The 18,779-nt window shown below is 43.3% G+C and overlaps 1 protein-coding gene across 3 annotated transcripts in view; it reads right to left on the reverse strand.

Moving 5' to 3' along the window:
- Positions 1-9,243: 9,243 nt before the first annotated feature.
- Positions 9,244-18,779, reverse strand: part of oprl1 (opiate receptor-like 1) — a 54,526-nt gene continuing 44,990 nt past the window's right edge. For all 3 annotated transcript variants that reach the window (XM_038803368.1, XM_038803367.1, XM_038803369.1), the window contains 2 exons: positions 15,407-15,762; positions 9,244-11,223 (listed from right to left, as the gene is read on the reverse strand). In XM_038803368.1, coding sequence (XP_038659296.1) covers positions 10,703-11,223; positions 15,407-15,762 — 877 coding nt within the window. In that variant the 3' untranslated portion in view covers positions 9,244-10,702. The remainder of the gene's footprint in view (positions 11,224-15,406; positions 15,763-18,779) is intronic.

Genomic DNA, 18,779 nt, shown 5'->3' on the forward strand with positions numbered 1-18,779 from the left:
TGGCAGCTGAAAGCACACCGACCAACGGTGGAGTGATTAAAATTTGGAACGCTCAAGAGGCTGAATAAAGAGGACAGGCATTTCACAGGGCTTTGGAGCTGGAGGGGATTACAGAGATCAGTGAGACATTTAAAGCAGTAGTTCAATAACCTCCACACACAGATTAGTGAATTGTAAAGGTCTCAACCTGCCACAGAAGCACAGAGAGAGGAGTGTGCTAATCTCCTAAATCTAGAGAGGTGGCCAGAGAAACGTTGCAAACATAGATATACTGAAGCCCTTATTAAAGAGATCACTGAAGATCTCATTCTTTAGGCAGTACCTCCTGCCCTGTTCACTACTGGAATTTGACACGCCATTTCAGTTCTCTTTATTCTTCTGATGTTATGGGCCAGGGTTTAGAAATTCCAAAGTATATTATGGAGTTCACCCGACCTATAACGTTTTGTTGAATTTGGCTCGGATGAGAACAAGAGCCTTCACTTGAGGTGTGATCCAACAGTCTTCCTAGACACTTTAATCAAATGAGCTTTATTCTACAAACTCAGTTAACATTTATATAAACACACAGCAAGAATTTTTTATTAAATACAAACATAAAGACACCCCACAGCTAGAGTAATCCATGTATTATACTTAATTAATTCCCCTTAACTGTTCCAATTCAAAACCAGAATCCCATAAACCAAAACCTCTTTTCAAGGGCATGGCCCAGCACTCTGTATTCTCACTTGAATAAGACTGGCTTACCCTGAGATTCTGACCCCGTCTCACCAGGTTTAAACTGTTCCGGGAAGCAAACTATATCTTTTAAGTTACAAAATCAGCAGGTAGCTATAAGCACTTTTGTTTTAAACTGGAACAGATATTTAAAATTAAAAGAGAGGCAGGCCAAAACACAGTCAAATCCGAAAGCAAAAGTAAAAGCCTCACACAGCCACAGCCCAGCCCCGCCCACACAATGACATCACTGAAGCCATGTGATAAGACAAAAACCTTTCTTAAAGCGACGCTCACATGACACTTCTAATATGCATCACTTCAAAATTCATCGCATTAAATTTCACTTTCCACCTGCCTATCGATCCTACCAGCCGATGTCCTCTTGAAGTCTATCACTATCCTCCTCACCGTACTTCCATCTGAAAATTTGGAATTATGCCCTGTACACTGAAATCTAAGCTAAGAATATATATCTGAGGGCAGCACGGTGGCACAAGTGGATAGCACTGTGGCTTCACAGCACCAATGTCCCAGGTTCGATTCCCGCTGGGTCGCTGTCTGTGCGGAGTCTGCACGTTCTCCCCGTGGCTGCGTGGGTTTCCTCCGGGTGCTCCAGTTTCCTCCCACAGTCCAAAGACGTGCAGGTTAGGTGGATTAGCCATGATAAATTGCCCTTCGTGACCAAAAAGGTTAGGAGGGGGTTATTGGGTTACGTAGGGTGGAAGTGAGGGCTTAAGTGGGTCGGTGCAGACTCGATGTGCTGAATGGACCCTTTCTGCATTGTATGTTCTATCAAGGAAAGCAGTGGTCCTAATATCTACTAATGCTGGGGGGGGGGGGGGGGGGGGGGGGACCCCAAGAACCCCAGGGGGAGACCCCAAGAACCCCATTGTTTGCTTTCTTCCATTTCGAAAAATAACTTTTGACCACAACCCTGTCTCCTCTCAATGAACTTTTTCTCCATGCTGTCCCTTTTATCCCACAGGCTTCAACTTTGCTGGCCAGCCTATCAATTGGAGAATTAGTATACGCCTTTTGGAAGTCCACGGTTAACACATCAATCTCATCACTATCATCAACCCTTTCTGTTACCTCATTAAAAAACTAAATCATGTTAGGTAAACACGACTTGCATTTAACAAATCTGTGCTGGATTTCCGTAATTAATTCAATCTTGTTCAAGTGACTGTTAATTTTATACTGCATTGTCATTTTACAAACTTTCCCACCAGTGGGTTAAATTCATTGGCCTGTAGTTGCTGGGTTTATCCTTACATTTGTTTTTGAACAAGAGTGTAACATTTACAATTCTCCTCTGGCACCGCCTCTGCATCGCAGTGCCTCCATAATTTTCTCTCTTGCTTTCCTCCATATCATCAGATGCATCCCACCTGGTCCTGGGGATTTATCAACATTAAGTACTGCCAACCCTTCTAAAACCTCCTCTTTATCAAATGTTAGCCCATTCATCAAGCACCTCCTCTTTATGACCAGTAGAATCTTCTTCCTTGTGGGAGGAAAAATAAAATTTCTCAATTTCTTTTCAATATTATTGTCACATACTGTGAAACGGGCTTCTGGGTGTTAGTATGAGTGTAACTAGTTTAAATAAACTGTAGAGAGTTAGACTTCAAGGGTCAAAACATCAGGAAGGGGCAAGTGTTTGAAATAGGAATTAACAGAGCTAAGATGGAGTGCCATGGTGGTGGTGGGGGGCAGGGAGAGGGAGTGAGGAAGGGGTGGGTATAACTAGGAATTTATATCAGGCAGATTTGAAAAGTGATTGAAAGTAAAATATTGTATTTCAAAAGAAACATATAATTGGGAGATCGTAAATGGATGAGGCAAAGTAGAAATTTACTTTTGCAATAAAAAGTAGGCAAAGAAATTTGAAAGATTGGTAAATTCGTGGCATGGTGGTTAGCACTGTTGCCTCACAGCCCCAGGGTCCGGGGGTTCAATTCCGACCTTGGCTGACTGTGTGGAGTTTGCACATTCTCTTGGTGTCTGCGTGGGTTTCCTCACGTGCTCCAGTTTCCTTCCACAGTCCAAAGATGTGATAGTTAGGTGTTCAACGGTTGGGTGGAGCTATGAGGATAGAATGGGGGTGATTGTGCATAAGTGGTGTGCTCTTTCAGGGGGGGGGGGGTAGGTGCAGATGTAATGGGCTGAATGGCCTCCGTCTGCACTGTTGGGATTCTATGATACTATAACATTCTGGGTAAAGGAACTTCTGAAACATAGAAATATAGAACATACAGTGCAGAAGGAGGCCATTCAGTCCATCGAGTCTGCACCGACCCACTTAAGCCCTCACTTCCACTCTATCCCCCTAACCCAATAACCCCTCCTAATCTTTTTGGACACTAAGGGCAATTTAGAATGGCCAATCCACCTAACTTGCATGTCTTTGGACTGTGGGAGGAAGCCGGAGCACGCAGAGTAAACCCACTAAAGGACTGTAGAAACAAAGAGTGGAAGATCAAGGGGGAAAAACATATTTAAAGAGGAACTGAACACAGCTCGAGGTGGCTATGAGAGCCTAACAAGGCAGTGTGTGCTGGAGACAGAGCTACAAAAACCAGCTGTCATAATCCTCAGAGAAATTTGTTTTTGTCTATAAGGCTTTTGAGGCAAGCTGTGGCTTCAAGTGAGAGATGAGGTAAAACCCGAGTCAGAATTCCCTTCTTGCAGCAGTTCAGTTTGTGGGAATATTACTGAAAATCTTTATAGATTAAAAATCTTTGAAGACTGGTTGCCATCAAAAGGGGGTTGAGCTCTGAGTTTACTTCAGCCAAAATCTTTTCGGAAATATTTGTATAAGTATTGTTAACTAGGTAAGGGATTATTGTGACTTTAAGTGTTACTTTCCTTTACTTATGGTGAATGTTTAAATTTAATATTTAATATAACGTATGTTCTGAAATTTACTTCTTTTTTTAAAAAGATACCTCCTCATAAATTACAAATTGAAAATCATCGTGACAGCTTGTTCAGATTTCCCTTTGGGCAGCCTGGCACTTACCATCTGGCATGTCATACCACTTGGTAAAGACAGATGCAAAGTACTCGTTTAGTACCTCAGCCATTCCCTCTGCCTCCATGTGTAGATCCCTATTGAGCCCTAATTGGCTCCCCTGTGCTCTTTACTACCCTTTTACTATTATGTGACCGTAGAAGACCTTTGGATTCCCTTTTATGTGAGCTGCCAGTCTTTTTTAATACTGTATCTTTGCCACTCCTATTTCAATTCCTTTCTGAACTTTCTATTTACAGCCGAGTTCTCACTTGTATCATCAATCTGACATCTGCCATATGCGCCCTTTTTCTGCTTCATCTTTTTTCTCTCTCTTTCATAGTCCGGGATTTAGTTGTCCTATTTTTCCACACGTCCGCATCCCCCGCTAGGAATGTACATGGAGTGGACCTGAAATATCTCTTTACAAACAATTCAGTGCTCCATTAAAGGTTTTACCTACCAATCAGTGATTCTAATTTGCCTTGGCTAGATCTTATATCACCCACTGAAATTGGACCTTGTCCAATTAAGAATTTTTACTCTAGATTGCTCCTCGTCTTTTTTAATAGCTAACATCAACCTTATGATAGATACCAAAATCACTGTTTCCCAAATATTCCTCAATTGTCCTTTGATCCCAATTGACTCGCCTCATTCTCCAGAACCAGGCTATCAATGTCTACTTCCTTTTTGGGTCTCAAACATGCAGCTCAATAAAATTCTCCTGCACTCTCTTGAAAAGCTCTTTCCCGATTCCATTGTGATATTAATATTAATATCAGGATCAAGTGTCCTATAGATATTGCACCTCTCCATATTTTCCATGCAAGTTTTCTTTTCTGTATATCTCTCCCATCAGCTGATAACTTCAGAATAGATTGAATAGTACATACTTACTGCTATTGTTTCTTAATTCTAATCAGATTTGGCCACTCCAGGACATCCCCTCTTTCAATCAGTCTCCATTATCAATAATGCCACATTTCCTTTTTTTTTTAAATTCCCTATCTTTGCTGAACACTTGGTATCCAAGAATATTTAGCACCTAGTTCTGCCATATTTTGCACCAGATCTCATTATCACCACAGCATCATATTGTCAGATAACTGGAGAAATGATGACTTCTTTGCCCATTTCTGATGACTGAAGTCACATCATGTTAGGGACTCATAGGCTCATCTGGAGAGAATGTCTCCATTAAAATTAAATGTATTTTTTTGTTTGCGTCAGTCGTTCTGAGATGCTCACAGAATGAGTGTTACCAATTGGGTCAAATAATGTGAATTAACTTAGCACATATTTATAACTTGCATTTGTTGTTGCACGAGACAAATATTGCTAATTAACTTTGCACATTAGCACATTTTTATTTCGATGTGGCATAAAATGTTGACATCAGTAAATATTTGGAACATTCAAGCTATTCATATGACAATTTGAAAATTTACATATAGCTGATGAAAACATTTATTCTCTTTAACTGAACTTTCTTCAATTAACATGTAAGTACATTTAAATTACAGCTGAATAGACCAATAATTTATAATTATTAACACAAAATGTTTTAACAGTTACTGCACTTCAAATAGAATCCACCGTGCCACACACTTCAAGTGCTGCTATATAAATGCAAGTAATGTGATAAACGTTTATACAAGTTACCATAACCTTTAAGCAAAACTGCAGCAAACATCATTTGAAACAAGATAAACAATCAATAACATGACTGCAGAAACAAATGTCAACTGCTACCCATGAATGAGTATCTGATCTTAAAATTATGCTGTTCAATATCAGAGTGCAAATGCTTAATGTACTCAGATACCGATTCTTCAATCTGGCCTTTATAATGCCAGTGTTAACCTATGAAAATGGGGAAGCACGTTCAGTGAAATTGGAGAGCGATAAATTTGATATTAATTTGTTCAGCGTTAATATGCTAAGCTCACAGAATGATTGCAAACCACATTTATGCACTTGTTATTAAATATATTATTGGGATATTTAAAACATGAGGAAGGATCATCTTCAGTTTATAAATTGGAAACGTGTAAAAATCAATGGCTCAAGTAGCTCACTGCATGGGAGATTGTGCTGTAAGAATGGGCACAAAGAGGACCTGGCGACAGTAACCATGCCAAGAAGAGCTGCCCAATCCAGTTCTATCAGTAGCTGCAGAGCTGCTGCTTACTGAGAAATATCAGTGTGATCAAAAAATAGGTGAAATTGGTTCATGAATACTTAACTCGTTTATCTTCAAAACATGTGTAACAATAATTGTAAGGTTTTATTAGTTATAGCAAATTTTACTAGCCATAGTAAATATTATTGGGAGTAGAAAATGGTATTACTTATAAATGAATAAAGAATAAATGAATTAACACGTAATAAAGAAGGCTTGGCTGTGACTGAAGAATGTGTTAGTTCTTGGACACCAGGGTGAACCAGTGCAAAGGTGCCTGGAGTGTGCCTGGGGCTTGAGGAGTTTCAGTTCAGAGTCACTGAGCTAGAGACTGAGTTGTAGACACTGCATTGCATCAGGGAGGGGACGGTTATCTGGACATTTTGTACCAGGAGGCAGTCACGCACCCCTTAGGGTTGGGTCTTCTGATTTGGTCAGTCGGCAGTGTCAGGAGGATGTGATTGTGAATGTGGCAGGGAAGGGGATCCAAAAAGTGGAAAACACTCAACGGTTGCAATTTCCAGCAGATCGGAGGTCCGAGGTCCTTGCAGCCTGTATGGATGGAAGCGGTGGCTGCAGGGTGGCTGAATAAGCGGACTATGGCACCATTGTACAGGAAGCCATTCAAGTGGTTGGGGGGGGGAAATTAATAGGTATATAGCGTTAGTTGGGGGGAAGTATAGTGAAGGAGATAGACACAGTTCTTTGCAGCTGAGAGCAGGGATCCAGACAGTTATGTTGCCTGCCTAGTGCCGGGATTTGAGACATTTGCTAAGAGAGGAAGAGGATCCAACGGCTATGGTCCACTTAGATAACTAAGTCATAGGTAAAACTAGGAAATATGTTCTGCTGAAGAAATATGAGCAGCTCGGGGCTAAATTAAAAAGCAGAACCTCAAAAGGTGATAGTCCTTGGATTATTACCTGAGCCATTAGCATAGGGTAAAGCCGATTAGAGAGTTAAATGAGTGGATTAAAAATTGTGGGAGAAATTAATTTTGATTCATAAGGCACTGGCGCCAATACTGGGAAAATTGGGAGCTGTACCTTTGGGATGGTCTTCACCTGAACTGTGCCAGGAACAGTGTTCTTTTGGATCATAAAACTAGGATGGTAGACATGACTTCAAACTAAAATTCTGGGGGCAAGGGATCAGGTTTGGGAAGATGTTACAAATAAATAGAGGAGGCAAGGCAAAAGAGTGAGGTGGGAATAAGGGAAATGATGATCACAGCATGGCAGGAAGGGACAGAGGGTGCAAACCTAAGAGTTTGCCTGCAGATAAATGCAGAAGTTACAAAAAAAATACAGTACTAAAGGCTCTGTATTTGAATGCACGTCGCTGTCAAAACAGAACAGATGAATTGACCGTACAAATACAGATAAATATGTATGATCTGGTAGCTATTACAGAGACATGGAAGCAGCATGACAAATACGGGGACCTGGATATGAAAATGAAAATGAAAATCGCTTATTGTCACGAGTAGGCTTCAATTAAGTTACTGTGAAAAGCCCCTAGTCGCCACATTCCGGCGCCTGTCCGGGGAGGCTGGTACGGGAATCAAACCGTGCTGCTGGCCTGCTTGCAAAGCCAGCGATTTAGCCCATTGAGCTAAACCATATATTCAAGGTTCCATAACGATTTGGAAGGACAGGAATGTAGGAAAAAGTGGAAGGGTAGTTCTGTCAATTAAGGATGATATTGGTACAATAGAGAGGGATGACCTTAGTTCTGTAGATCCTTTTGGGTAGAGATGAGAAATAGGAAAGGGAAAAAGTCACTTGTGAGTGTGGCTTATATGCCTCCTAATAGGAAGGGCTTGGAGAAAGGCAGTAATAATCAATCATGCATAATTTCAATCTACATATAGATTAGGCAAATCAGGAGATATTTCAGAATACTCAGAAAAGTTGCATTCGAATGAGAAAGAAATACTCTAGGGGAAGGACACATCATCTATGGCTAAATAAATGTTAAAGATAGTATCAAATTAGAAGAGAAAGATGAATGGCAGGCCACAAGATTGGATAGGATATAAAGATTAACTAAAAGATTAATTAGGAGGGAGAAATTAGAGTATGAAAAAAAGCTAGCTCGAAATATCAAAACAGATTACAAGTATATGAAAAGGAAACAAATATATAAAATGAGCATTGGTCCTCTAAGAGAGTGAGAATGGGAAATTAATAATGGGAAATAGCAAAATGGCAGATGAAGTGAACAGATATGTTGCATCCGTCTCCACTGTAGAGGGTAAAATAACATCCCAGACATAATTATGAATCAAGAGGTGAAAGGAAGGAACTTAAGACAATTACAATCACTGGGAGAAGGCTACTGAGAAAACTATTAGAACTAAAAGATGACAAGTCACCAGGCTCTGATAGACTTCATCTGGGGGTCTTTAAAAAAGTGGCTGCTAACTTGGTAAATGCATTGGTTTTAATTTTCCAAAATTCCCTAGATCTCACAAAGGTCCTGTCAGATTGGAAAACAGTGAATAAGACTCCTCTATTCAAGAAAGGAAGGAGACACTACAGGCTTATCATCTGTCGTAGAGAAATTGCTGGAGTCTATTATCAAGGAGGATATAGTGGGGTGCTTAGAAAATCTCAGTACATTCAAGCAAAGTCGACATAAATTTTATGAAAGGGAAATCACACTTGACTAATTTACTGGAATTTTCTCAGGAAGTAACAAGCAATGCAGATAAAGGGGAACCTGTGAATGTGATGTACTTAAATTTTCAGGGGGAATTTGGAACTCGCCAAGATGTGACATGAAAGCTTACTATGCAAAGTAAGAGTTGATGATGTAGGGGTAACAAATTAACATGGATAGAGGATTGATTAGCTAACAGGAAAGAGACAGAAAGCATAAATGTGTATTTTTGATGTTGGAAAGGCATGATGAGTAGAGTGCCACAGGCAGTAATGCTGGGGCGTCAAATATTTACATCAATGACTTGGATGAACGTATGGTTGCCAAACCTGCTGATGACAAAAAGATAGGGAGGAAAGTTTATGAAGAGGACAAAAGGTATCTGCAAAAGGACATAGATAGGTTAAGTGAGGGGGAAAAAATTGGCAGATGGTGTATAATGTGGGAAAATGTGAACTTGCCCATTTAGGCCGGAAGAATAACAAAGTAGCAGATTCTTTAACTGAAGTGAGATTGTGGAAATCTGAGGTACAGAGGGATCTGGGTGTCCTGGTACATGAATCAGGAAAAGTTAGTATGCAGGTACAGCAAGCAACCAGGAAGGCAAATCGGATGTTGTTTATTGAAACGAGAATGGAATACAAAAGTAGGGATGTTTTGCTACAGTTGTACAGGACATTGGTGAGACCCTATCTAGAATATTGCACATGGTCTTGATCTCCTTATTTAAGAAGGGAGACAAATTCATCAGAAGCAGTTCAAAGAAGGTTCACTCGACTGGTACCTGAAGCGGAAGGGTTATCAAATGAGGAAAGGTTGGAGAGGCTGGGTTGATATCCGTTCGATTTTTGAAGAATTAGCTGTGATCTTATTGAAAAAGATAAGATCCTGAGGGAACTTGACAAGGTGGATGCTGAAAAAGACTTTCCCTTGTGGATTGCCTTGAGCTAGGGGACACAGTTTAAAAATAATGGGGTATCCCATTTAAGGTAGAATTAAGAATGTTTTTCTCTCGGAATCATGAATCTTTGAAACTCTCTTCCCCAGAGAACAGTGGAAGTAGGGTGAATTAATATTTTTAAGGCAGAAGTAGATTTATTCTTGGCTAACAAAGGAGACAAAGACTATTTGGGGAAGGTGGAATGTGGAGTGGAAGCCAGGATCAGATCAGCCATGCTCTTATTGAATGGCGGAGCAGGCTCAGGGGCCGAGTGGCCTACTCCTGCTCCTAATTTATATGTTCATAAGGATAAAAAATCCCATTTAGTGCAAGCTGCAAACACCCACAAATGATGAAGGTTAAAAAGCAATTGTTTCCTCAAGCTACCGTCAAAAGGCAAGCCAACAAGCAGCAATATTTTAGCGTGTGTCCTGCAATAGGTTTTATTATAATCATATGGATATTTTGGAATATTGATGACTAAATTATTCGAAAATGCAAAAGTCTGTTTAGTCCTTACCTCTCAGCTATTTAACATCAGCAACATGAATCCAAAGATATTTCATGCTTTGCAAGATTACTCTGCGCTTACAGTCAAATAGTCCCGAACTGGAATATTGAAATTTGCAAAAAAAAATGCTTTGTATTCAGTCACAAAAGGTAAATATCAACATCATGAATAATTTTGTAGTGAGACAATCGCAATTACTCATCTGATGAAAGGACTACTTCATTAACATGCAATGATACCTTTATCATCAAATGTTCATTAATACAGCTGACATAACTCAATACTGTTTTTTTGTGTGGACAAACATTACAGTCACTTAAAGAGTTGTGTAACCCATCACAAATTTCTAGTGGGAAGCCAGTCTTATCTGAAAACCATGACCTGCATTAACCTGTCTGCAATTGTTTCTGTTTCCCACAATAATTCATTTCATATCAGATTGTTTGTCTCATTACCCATCATGGTAACGCATCGCTAATTGGGTCCATTCATTTAAAAATAAACAGCACTTGATTTAAAGAAGCCAGTAATGTGACTGCCACATTCATTTTAAAAGTGCAGCAGGTGTTTGTTTTCAAAGACCTACATAATTCGAGTCAGCTCTACATTTAAGTTAATTCGGTTCTCCTGATAGCCGGTCGCTGAATGAGTTGCCATCTCTCGTCATGCAACGTTTTCTGTGCCATCTGTATTCTTACATGAGTAAGCAACACCTTTTGTGATACTTCTCATCCCGTTGGACACCTTAAGTTCTTTTTTAAAAACCGAGGGAAAGCAGAACTCTTTAAAGCACCGTTTGAAGTTTTCGTCCAGAAAGGCATAGAGAACAGGATTGAGGCTGCTATTGGCATATCCAAGAGCAACACAAAAATACCAGCTTGGCATGATGGTCATGATTTCACGATTACAGACAGCTTGCACTAACACTAGAATGTGAATCGGGGTCCAACAGATGATGAAGACTGCAACGACCACTAAGACCATTCTTGTGATTCTACGCAAGTTCCTATCCTTCTCTTTTGATCCAGAAAGCACGCGCACACTTCTCAACCTTCTCAGCATTAAAGTGTAGCAAACTGTTATGATGGCAACTGGAATAACGAAGGAGAAAAGAAATACAGCTATTTCAATCGTGGGCTTCCAGTAGGTGTGGGGCTGTGGGTGAACCAGAAGGCATTCAATTTCTGGAATAAAAGAAGCAGAAAGCAAGATAAGATATGTTTCGATTTAAATCATCTTAATCAAGTTTGCGGCAATGATCCTGTACAATTTTGCATTACTGGTTGTTCCCCTACAGCATTTCACATGAGGGCAAGATAAAATTGCACCCCCGTGTGCAGATTCCGCACAACTCGTGGTTCAGGTTTGGAAGGCACTGCCTGGAGGTGTCAGAGCATCAACACAGAAAAGGCCCTTCAGCCCATTAAGTTTGCACCGGTCAAAATCAACCACTTAACTATTCTAATCCCATTTTCAATTGGCCTATAGCCTTGTATGCCCTGGGATCGCAAGCGCACATCTAAATACTCCTTAAATATTATGAGAGTCTCTGCCTCTACCACCCTTTCAGGCAGTGAGTTGCAGACTCCCACCACCTTCAGCCTGAAAAAGATTTTCCTCACACGCCCTCTAAACCTCCAGCCCCTTCCCTTAAATCTCTTCCCCATGGTCTTTGATCTTTCCACCAGAGAGAAAAGTTTCTTCCTGTCTACTCTATCTGAGCCCCACATAATTTTATACATATCAATTATGTCCCCCTTCAGTCTCCTCTGCTCCAATGAAAACAACCCCAGTCTATCCAATCTCTCTTTGTTACTAACTCTATCCAGCCCAGGCAAAATCAAGGTAAATCGCCTCTGCACCCTTCCCAGTGCTATCACATCCCTCCTGTAATGTGGATTCCAGAACTGCAAACAATACTCTAGCTTTAGTCTAATCAAAGTTTTATACAGTTCCAGCATAGCCTCCCTGATCTTAAACTCTGTGCCTCGGCTAATAAAGGCAAGTATACCACTGGTCTTTGTGCATATGCTTTCTTAGTCACTTTCCCCACCTACCCTTTTAGGGACCAGTGTACATGCACACCAAGGTCCCTCTGAATCTTCCCAGGGTCCTGCCGTTCATCATATATTCCCTTGCCTTGTTTGTCCTGCTCACGGGCATCACCTCACGCAGAACTTGGGATTGGGTGAGTGAGAGGGGGTCGAATCGGAGAAGTGGCTATCTAAGGGAGACATTCCCGAAGGTTGAGAAGGTCTGCGGGGCATCCACCCTCCATCTGTGACAGCCTAAAAGTTCCAACCCAGTAAGAAACAGTCCATAGGTGGACATTAACTGCCACTTTGTGACCTCAACTGGGATGATGGCAGTCATCGGCCTTGCCTGTCGCTGGTGAAAGTGCTACAAGCTTAGGGCAGATGGGTAAGCAGTGGGAAGGTAGCCTTTGTTGTTGCTTTATTTGTACGTTTCACGGTGTTCACGATGAAATTACATTTTAATTTCAATGTTAACATTAAACGCTCTCAGGCCGAACAGCACAGGCTAGATGTATTACAAATCCTGCCCAGGCTATATAAATGTACATTAATCTCAATTTCTAAAGAGCACTTGAAACTGAATGAGTGTTATAATTCTACTTTCCATTCTATCAAGCTGGATTTGGAATACCCAAAATCGCTTCATGTTGAATCCTTTTAACCAATAGATAGACGAGACTTTCATCCCAATAAGCAGGCATTGAGTGTGGTAAAGTTTGCAAGGTGAAATTCACCCGCAAATGACAGTTACTGATGGACCAATGTCCATTATGAAACACAGGACTCAATTGTACAGGGGTTCAGGGAGGCATATTACTTCCCCCCAACACTCCTGGAAGAAATGTAAGTCGCCAGCCAACTCGGGGTAAACAAGGCCGCCCCACAGTATTGACATGCTGTGGAAGGCATACACAGGGTGGGAGTGGCCAGTGGCGATGAAGTCCAACCATCGAGAGTTGCCAGCCATCTGAATGGCCAGCAGCTTTACCAGTTTCAGAAGGTTCAAAACACTGTAATAGTTGCTGCTGGGACTGCGAGAAGAGCCACAGATGAAGATTGACAAGGCCTCCGGACCCAGGTAGTCAAGGTTTTAGCAGGCAGGTGTGGGGGGGGGGGGGGGGGGATCAGGTTTTAGAAGCCAGGTAGGAGGAATAAGGGAGGGGTAACATCTTTGGGGGAGTGACGTGGCCCCCATGTGCACAGGGTACCTCTCTAAAGAACATGCACCCACTTACTTCCTGCCTTTAAAGCAGTTTGTTTAAAAAAACTGCCTGCCTAGTGCTGCCTGTTTGCCCACCCCAAATGTATTATAGCATGAGCATCATATTATTCCCGTCAATCGGCTTGATATTAAATTTATTTTAAAAAAAAAATTTAGAGTACCCAATTATTTTTTTTCCAATTAAGGGGCAATTTAGCATGGTCAATTCACCTACCCTGCACATCTTTGGGTTGTGGGGATGAAACCCACTCAGACATGGGGAGAATGTGCAAACTCCACACGGACAGTGACCCAGGGCCGGGATTCAAACCCGGGTCCTCAGCGCCGCAGTCCCACCCTTGATATTAACTTATAATTATTGATTTAAAAATTGCAGGCAGGCTGTTGATTTTGGCACCCATCCACCTTCTGTATGATGGAGCCAGATTGGGAGTCGGTGGGAAGCTGATGGGCTTAGAAACAGCAAAAATAGAAGCAGGAGGGGGCCATTCAGCCCTTCAAGCCTGCTCCGCCATTCATTATGATCATGGCTGATCATCAAGTTCATTACCCTGGTCCCGCCTTCCCCCGAGTCCCGTCTGATCCTCACCTATCATCTTCGGGAGGCACTCCTCCAGCCTACCCGCCAGTACCTTTGCCAATACTTTTGCGTCCACATTCAGAAGTGATATGGGCCTATACGACCCACACTCCGTCGGATCCTTATTTTTTTTAGCAACAGTGAAATCGATGCCTGCCCCAAGGTTTGTGGCAACACCCTCTTCCCTATCGCCTCTTCAAACATCCCCACATCCGGGGCGCCAGAAGGGAAATTCTTCAGATGAGGGATAGGGCAGGGAAGTTGGTGGTGGCTCCGGATCTGATTAACAAGGTTTTTGAGGAGTTTTATGAGAAGTTTTACAGGTCAGAGCCACCCAGGGGAGACCGTGAGATGCAGGAATTTCTAGATGGGTTGGAGTACCCGAGGCTATAGGAGGGGGACAGGGCTACATTAGAAGGAGCAATAGTGGAGCAGGAGATAAAGGATGCGATTGGGAGGATGCAGTCGGGGAAGGTGGCAGGGCCGGATGGGTTTCCGGTGCTTCGCTGGGTCCCCATCTTCTGCATAACTCATATCTACCTCCAACATCTCATCTATTACCCTCTGCCACTCCAACCTCTCCTCTTTGTCCACCCTGGCCTTAACAAAATTACCTCACCCCTCACCACCGCCTTTAGAGCCTCCCAGGCAACTGGCTTCGACACCTCACCCGTACATTTGAAACCTACACATTCCTTAATTACCTTTTCAATTTTCTCACAGAACACTTGGTTCCTCAAAAGCCCCACATCCAGTTTCCACCCCAGCCTCTGCGCTACCCTCTTCTCCAGTACCATATCCACCCAATGCGGAGCGTGATCTGACACTGCAATTGCCGAGTATTCCGACCCCTTGACCCCAGCCAGCAAAGCCTTTCCCACCACAAAAAAGTCGATCTGCGAGTATACCTTATGGACTGCTGAGAAAAACAAGTACTCCCGTTCCCTTGGGTGCAGGAACCTCCAAGGGTCCAACCGTCCCATTTCCACCATTAGTCCAGCCAGCGCTTTGCCCCCCCCCCCCCCCCCCCACCACCCCCTCTCCCGCCTCCCCGATGGGACCAGCGAGCGCGGTCGTGATCTGTCCAACCTTGGCTCCTGCACCAAGTTCCAGTCCCCCACACAATCAGCTCATGTGTGTCCAAGTCGCAAATGGCCCCATACACCTTTTTCGCGAATCCCACATCATCCCAATTGGGACCATATACACCTAACAGTGCCACTAATCTCCCCTCCAGCGCCCCTGTCATAATCACATATCCACCCCCCTGATCTGCCACCACCTTCTCCATCTGGAAGCGTACCCTTTTGCTGACCAACACCGCTCCCCCTCGAGCCCTTCCATGGCCTGAACTACTTTTTGTGGTAGAGAAATCCACAGATTCATCACCCACCACCCCATCTATACTTTACATGACCCCCTCCACCAAAATCATACCACTAGGAGCAGTAAAATCCAGCCGAGGTTTCTTTATATGATATGAATTGTATAGAATATGATAATATCAAAACATTTTGTTTGTGACTTACCATTGTTATCCATGTCAGCCGATCCCATAATCATTGCTGGTATTCCAATCATAGAAGCAAGTACCCAGATGCACACATTAACAACCTTTGCATTGAAAGGGGTTCTTAAATCTAATGCTTTAACAGGATGACAGACGGCTATGTACCGGTCAACGCTCATCACTGTCAGAGTGAAGATACTGGTGAACATGTTATAATAGTCAATCGATATTGCTATTTTACAGAGTATATTCCCAAAAGGCCAGAATCCCAGGAGGGTGTCGGTCGCCTGGAAAGGTAACGTGATTAATTCTAATGCATCTGCAAGGGCCAGATTGAAAATATAGATGTTTGTTGCTGTCTTCATCTTTGTATACCTGAAAGAAATGGAACTTGTGAAAGTCGTTGCTTTTTATTTGGAATTTAAACGGCACAATTGAAAATAATAATCAGATTGATACGTCACTTCAAGATACTGAAACTTTGCTTTTAGAAAAATACAATAGAGAAGAGGCAAAATTCAGTTTTATAATTAATCTGACCTACTGGATTGACAAGTCATTGTAAAGCCCTCCCAATGTTCATCCCATTGTTTTTGTGAAAGTTATCCCCTAATATTGTTTTACTTTCAGTGAGCTGTCTGTCACTGGTGTAATTCTCGGTTATTGTATTTTATTGAACCTTATTTGAAACCATCGTCCTTCAATTGCTTTTCCACTTCTGCTGCAATGCACACCAGTAAACCACAGCACAATGGTTGTACTGATAAATCATCCCAGTGAACAAATGTGAATTGTTCTATTTTCCTGAGAACAACAGTGACTCTTAAATAATAAGACATTTTTTCCCTAGCTATTCAAAATTGAAGAAATTATGGCACAGAAATTAGACTTTTCCTTCCATTGCATGCATGCCAATGGTCGCTCTTTGAGTGGGTTTATCTACTCGAATCCCATTTCCTCCCCTTTGTCGTATATACTTTGATGTTCTTTTTCTAATACATATTCAATTCTTCGAGTGATAATCTGGAGTCGATGCAATGATACGTACGGCTAGATGAAATGGAGGACCTTGCAATCCAACATGTTCTGGTCTCTCAAAACTTTATATCTAAAAATTCAATTCAGCTTGGATTGACAGTAAATCAAATGGCAGTTTTCAGTGAAGGAAAAAAACATGATAGGTATTGTATAAACTGAAAGGGACAAAATAGACACAGCATAAATGTGCAATAGTTTGCCTTAGTTTCAAAAGATTTTGAACAGCTATCCTCAGCATTGTGTATGATATGCAATTCATATTCCACAAAAATAATACTCAGCAGTAGAATTGCAAACCATTTATTACAGTAACACTGCATCCATTAAAATTCAAATAGTAGTTGAAGAAAATACATTTTTATTAGTTCATGAATATTGAAAGATAAGGACAAATGGGGCAAGTTATAGTTTGTTGCATAACTGAAAGCACATTAATCTAAATTTTATTCTGAAACTGGAATCATGAAGCACACTAATTTGTTTTTGTGATTGGTAATTGTTTTTCCACTATGCTTTATAGAATGTAATGCTAATCTTTTCATACCATTTCATAGTCCATGATTAGGTTGAATGGAAATCTCCCAGGATTTTTTTTTACACTTTGCAGAATTAATGGCCAGTATTTTGGGCTGTTTGGGTTGGCGTGCGTCTGATTCGGAATGTTGAATCAACGTCGCTGTCTGCTGTCCTCTGCATAATCTTGATGTCTAGAGGGGGTAGCCACCGGACCAGGGTAACACTGAGGTAAGTGACTCAGAGGATAGATCCAATGATGACTCAGATGCAGAGTCCGAGTAGGGAAATCCACAGATTCATCACCCACCACCCCATCCATATTTTACATGCAGCCCCCCCCCCCGGCCACCGGCGGGGCGGGCAATTCCCGTGCAAAGGAGTGGTGTGAACCACTCCGGTGTTAGGCCGCCCTGAAGGTGTGGAATCCTCTGCACCTTCAGAGGCTAGGCCGGTGCCAGAGTGGTTTGCACCACGCCGGCCAGCACAGAAGGGACTTGGCGCCACACTAACCGGCGCCGAAGGGCCTCCACCGGCCGGCGCGAGTTGGCACATGCGCGGGAGCGCCAGCGTGTGCTGGCATCGTCCCAGCGCATGCGCAGGGTGGGAAGGGAGCGGGGGTGTTCATCTCCGCGTCGGTCATCGCGGACCGTTACGCGGAGGAAGTAAGTGCCCCCACAACACAGGCCCGCCCGCGGATCGGTGGGCTCCAATCGCGGGCCAGGCCACCTGGGGCCAGATCCCCCCGCGCCCCCCCCCCCCCCCCCCCCCCCCCCCCCCCCCCCCCCCCCCCCCGAGGACTCGGGAGGCCGCCCACGCAGCCAGGTCCTGCTGGTAAGCACCTGTTGTAATTTACGCCGGCGGGACCAGCCGAAAACGGGCGGCCACTCAGCCCATCGCAGGCTGGAAAATCGCCGGGGAGAGGCTGCCAGCAGCCGCCGACCGGCACGGCGTGATTCCCGCCCCCACCAAAAGCCCTGGGCCGGAGAACTCGGCAGCCAGTGGGGGCGGCGATTCTCCGACCTGGCGGGGGGGGGGGGGGGGGGGGGGGGGTTGGAGAATCCCGCCTGAGGAGCCTTGAAGGAAGCAGGGTCACCAGGGGAGGCTTTAATTTAATGTTCATTCAGCTAGGGATGCCACGGTTTGCCTTCCAGCTGAAACCAGGAGCACCGCCTCCTTCCTAAACATTTCACACAAAAACATGCCAAGAACCTAATGTCGCATCACTGCCTCAGTGATAAAGTTTGAGACCCCTAACATTTTTCACTAGGCACGGCTGAGGCCAAAACCCATTGAATGCACAAGACACTTGGAGCTTGTGAGAAAAGTCGATATTTATCTTTGTGTCATTTAAGTGAAACAAACAAAAGACACCCAATTTGAATGGATTAAAACACAGGTGAGATTTTAAAAAACACAAGTCACCTGTGCAAACCCATTGATGTGTTCACTGTGCCTTAAGCTAATGTTTTTGGACGCTACATCTTGCTGCATCCCCCCCCCCCCCCCCCCCATATATACACCTCATTAGCAACTGCATCAGGGGCAGATTGCGGACTGTGCTGCCTTGTTGTCCCAGATGATTTTGGTGGCTGTCATCTGGCCAGTGGGGCCCGGGCACCCTCTGCCTGAGCAGGTGCATTCAGCGACATTGTTGGGCACTCCTCAGACATCATGGATTCTGACGATGGTGCCTTGTGACTGGCAGAGAGGCAGACAATCTGCTGCTCTCATCCGGGGTGCCGTGAGGGGAGCCTACAGAGATGACAGGGAACCTATCTGCCATTGTGAGGTATGTCGGGACCGCCCTCCTCATCATTGATGGGTGAGCATCCATCTGA

This window comes from Scyliorhinus canicula, chromosome 7, assembly GCF_902713615.1.
Source record: "Scyliorhinus canicula chromosome 7, sScyCan1.1, whole genome shotgun sequence".
Classification (NCBI taxonomy): domain Eukaryota; kingdom Metazoa; phylum Chordata; class Chondrichthyes; order Carcharhiniformes; family Scyliorhinidae; genus Scyliorhinus; species Scyliorhinus canicula.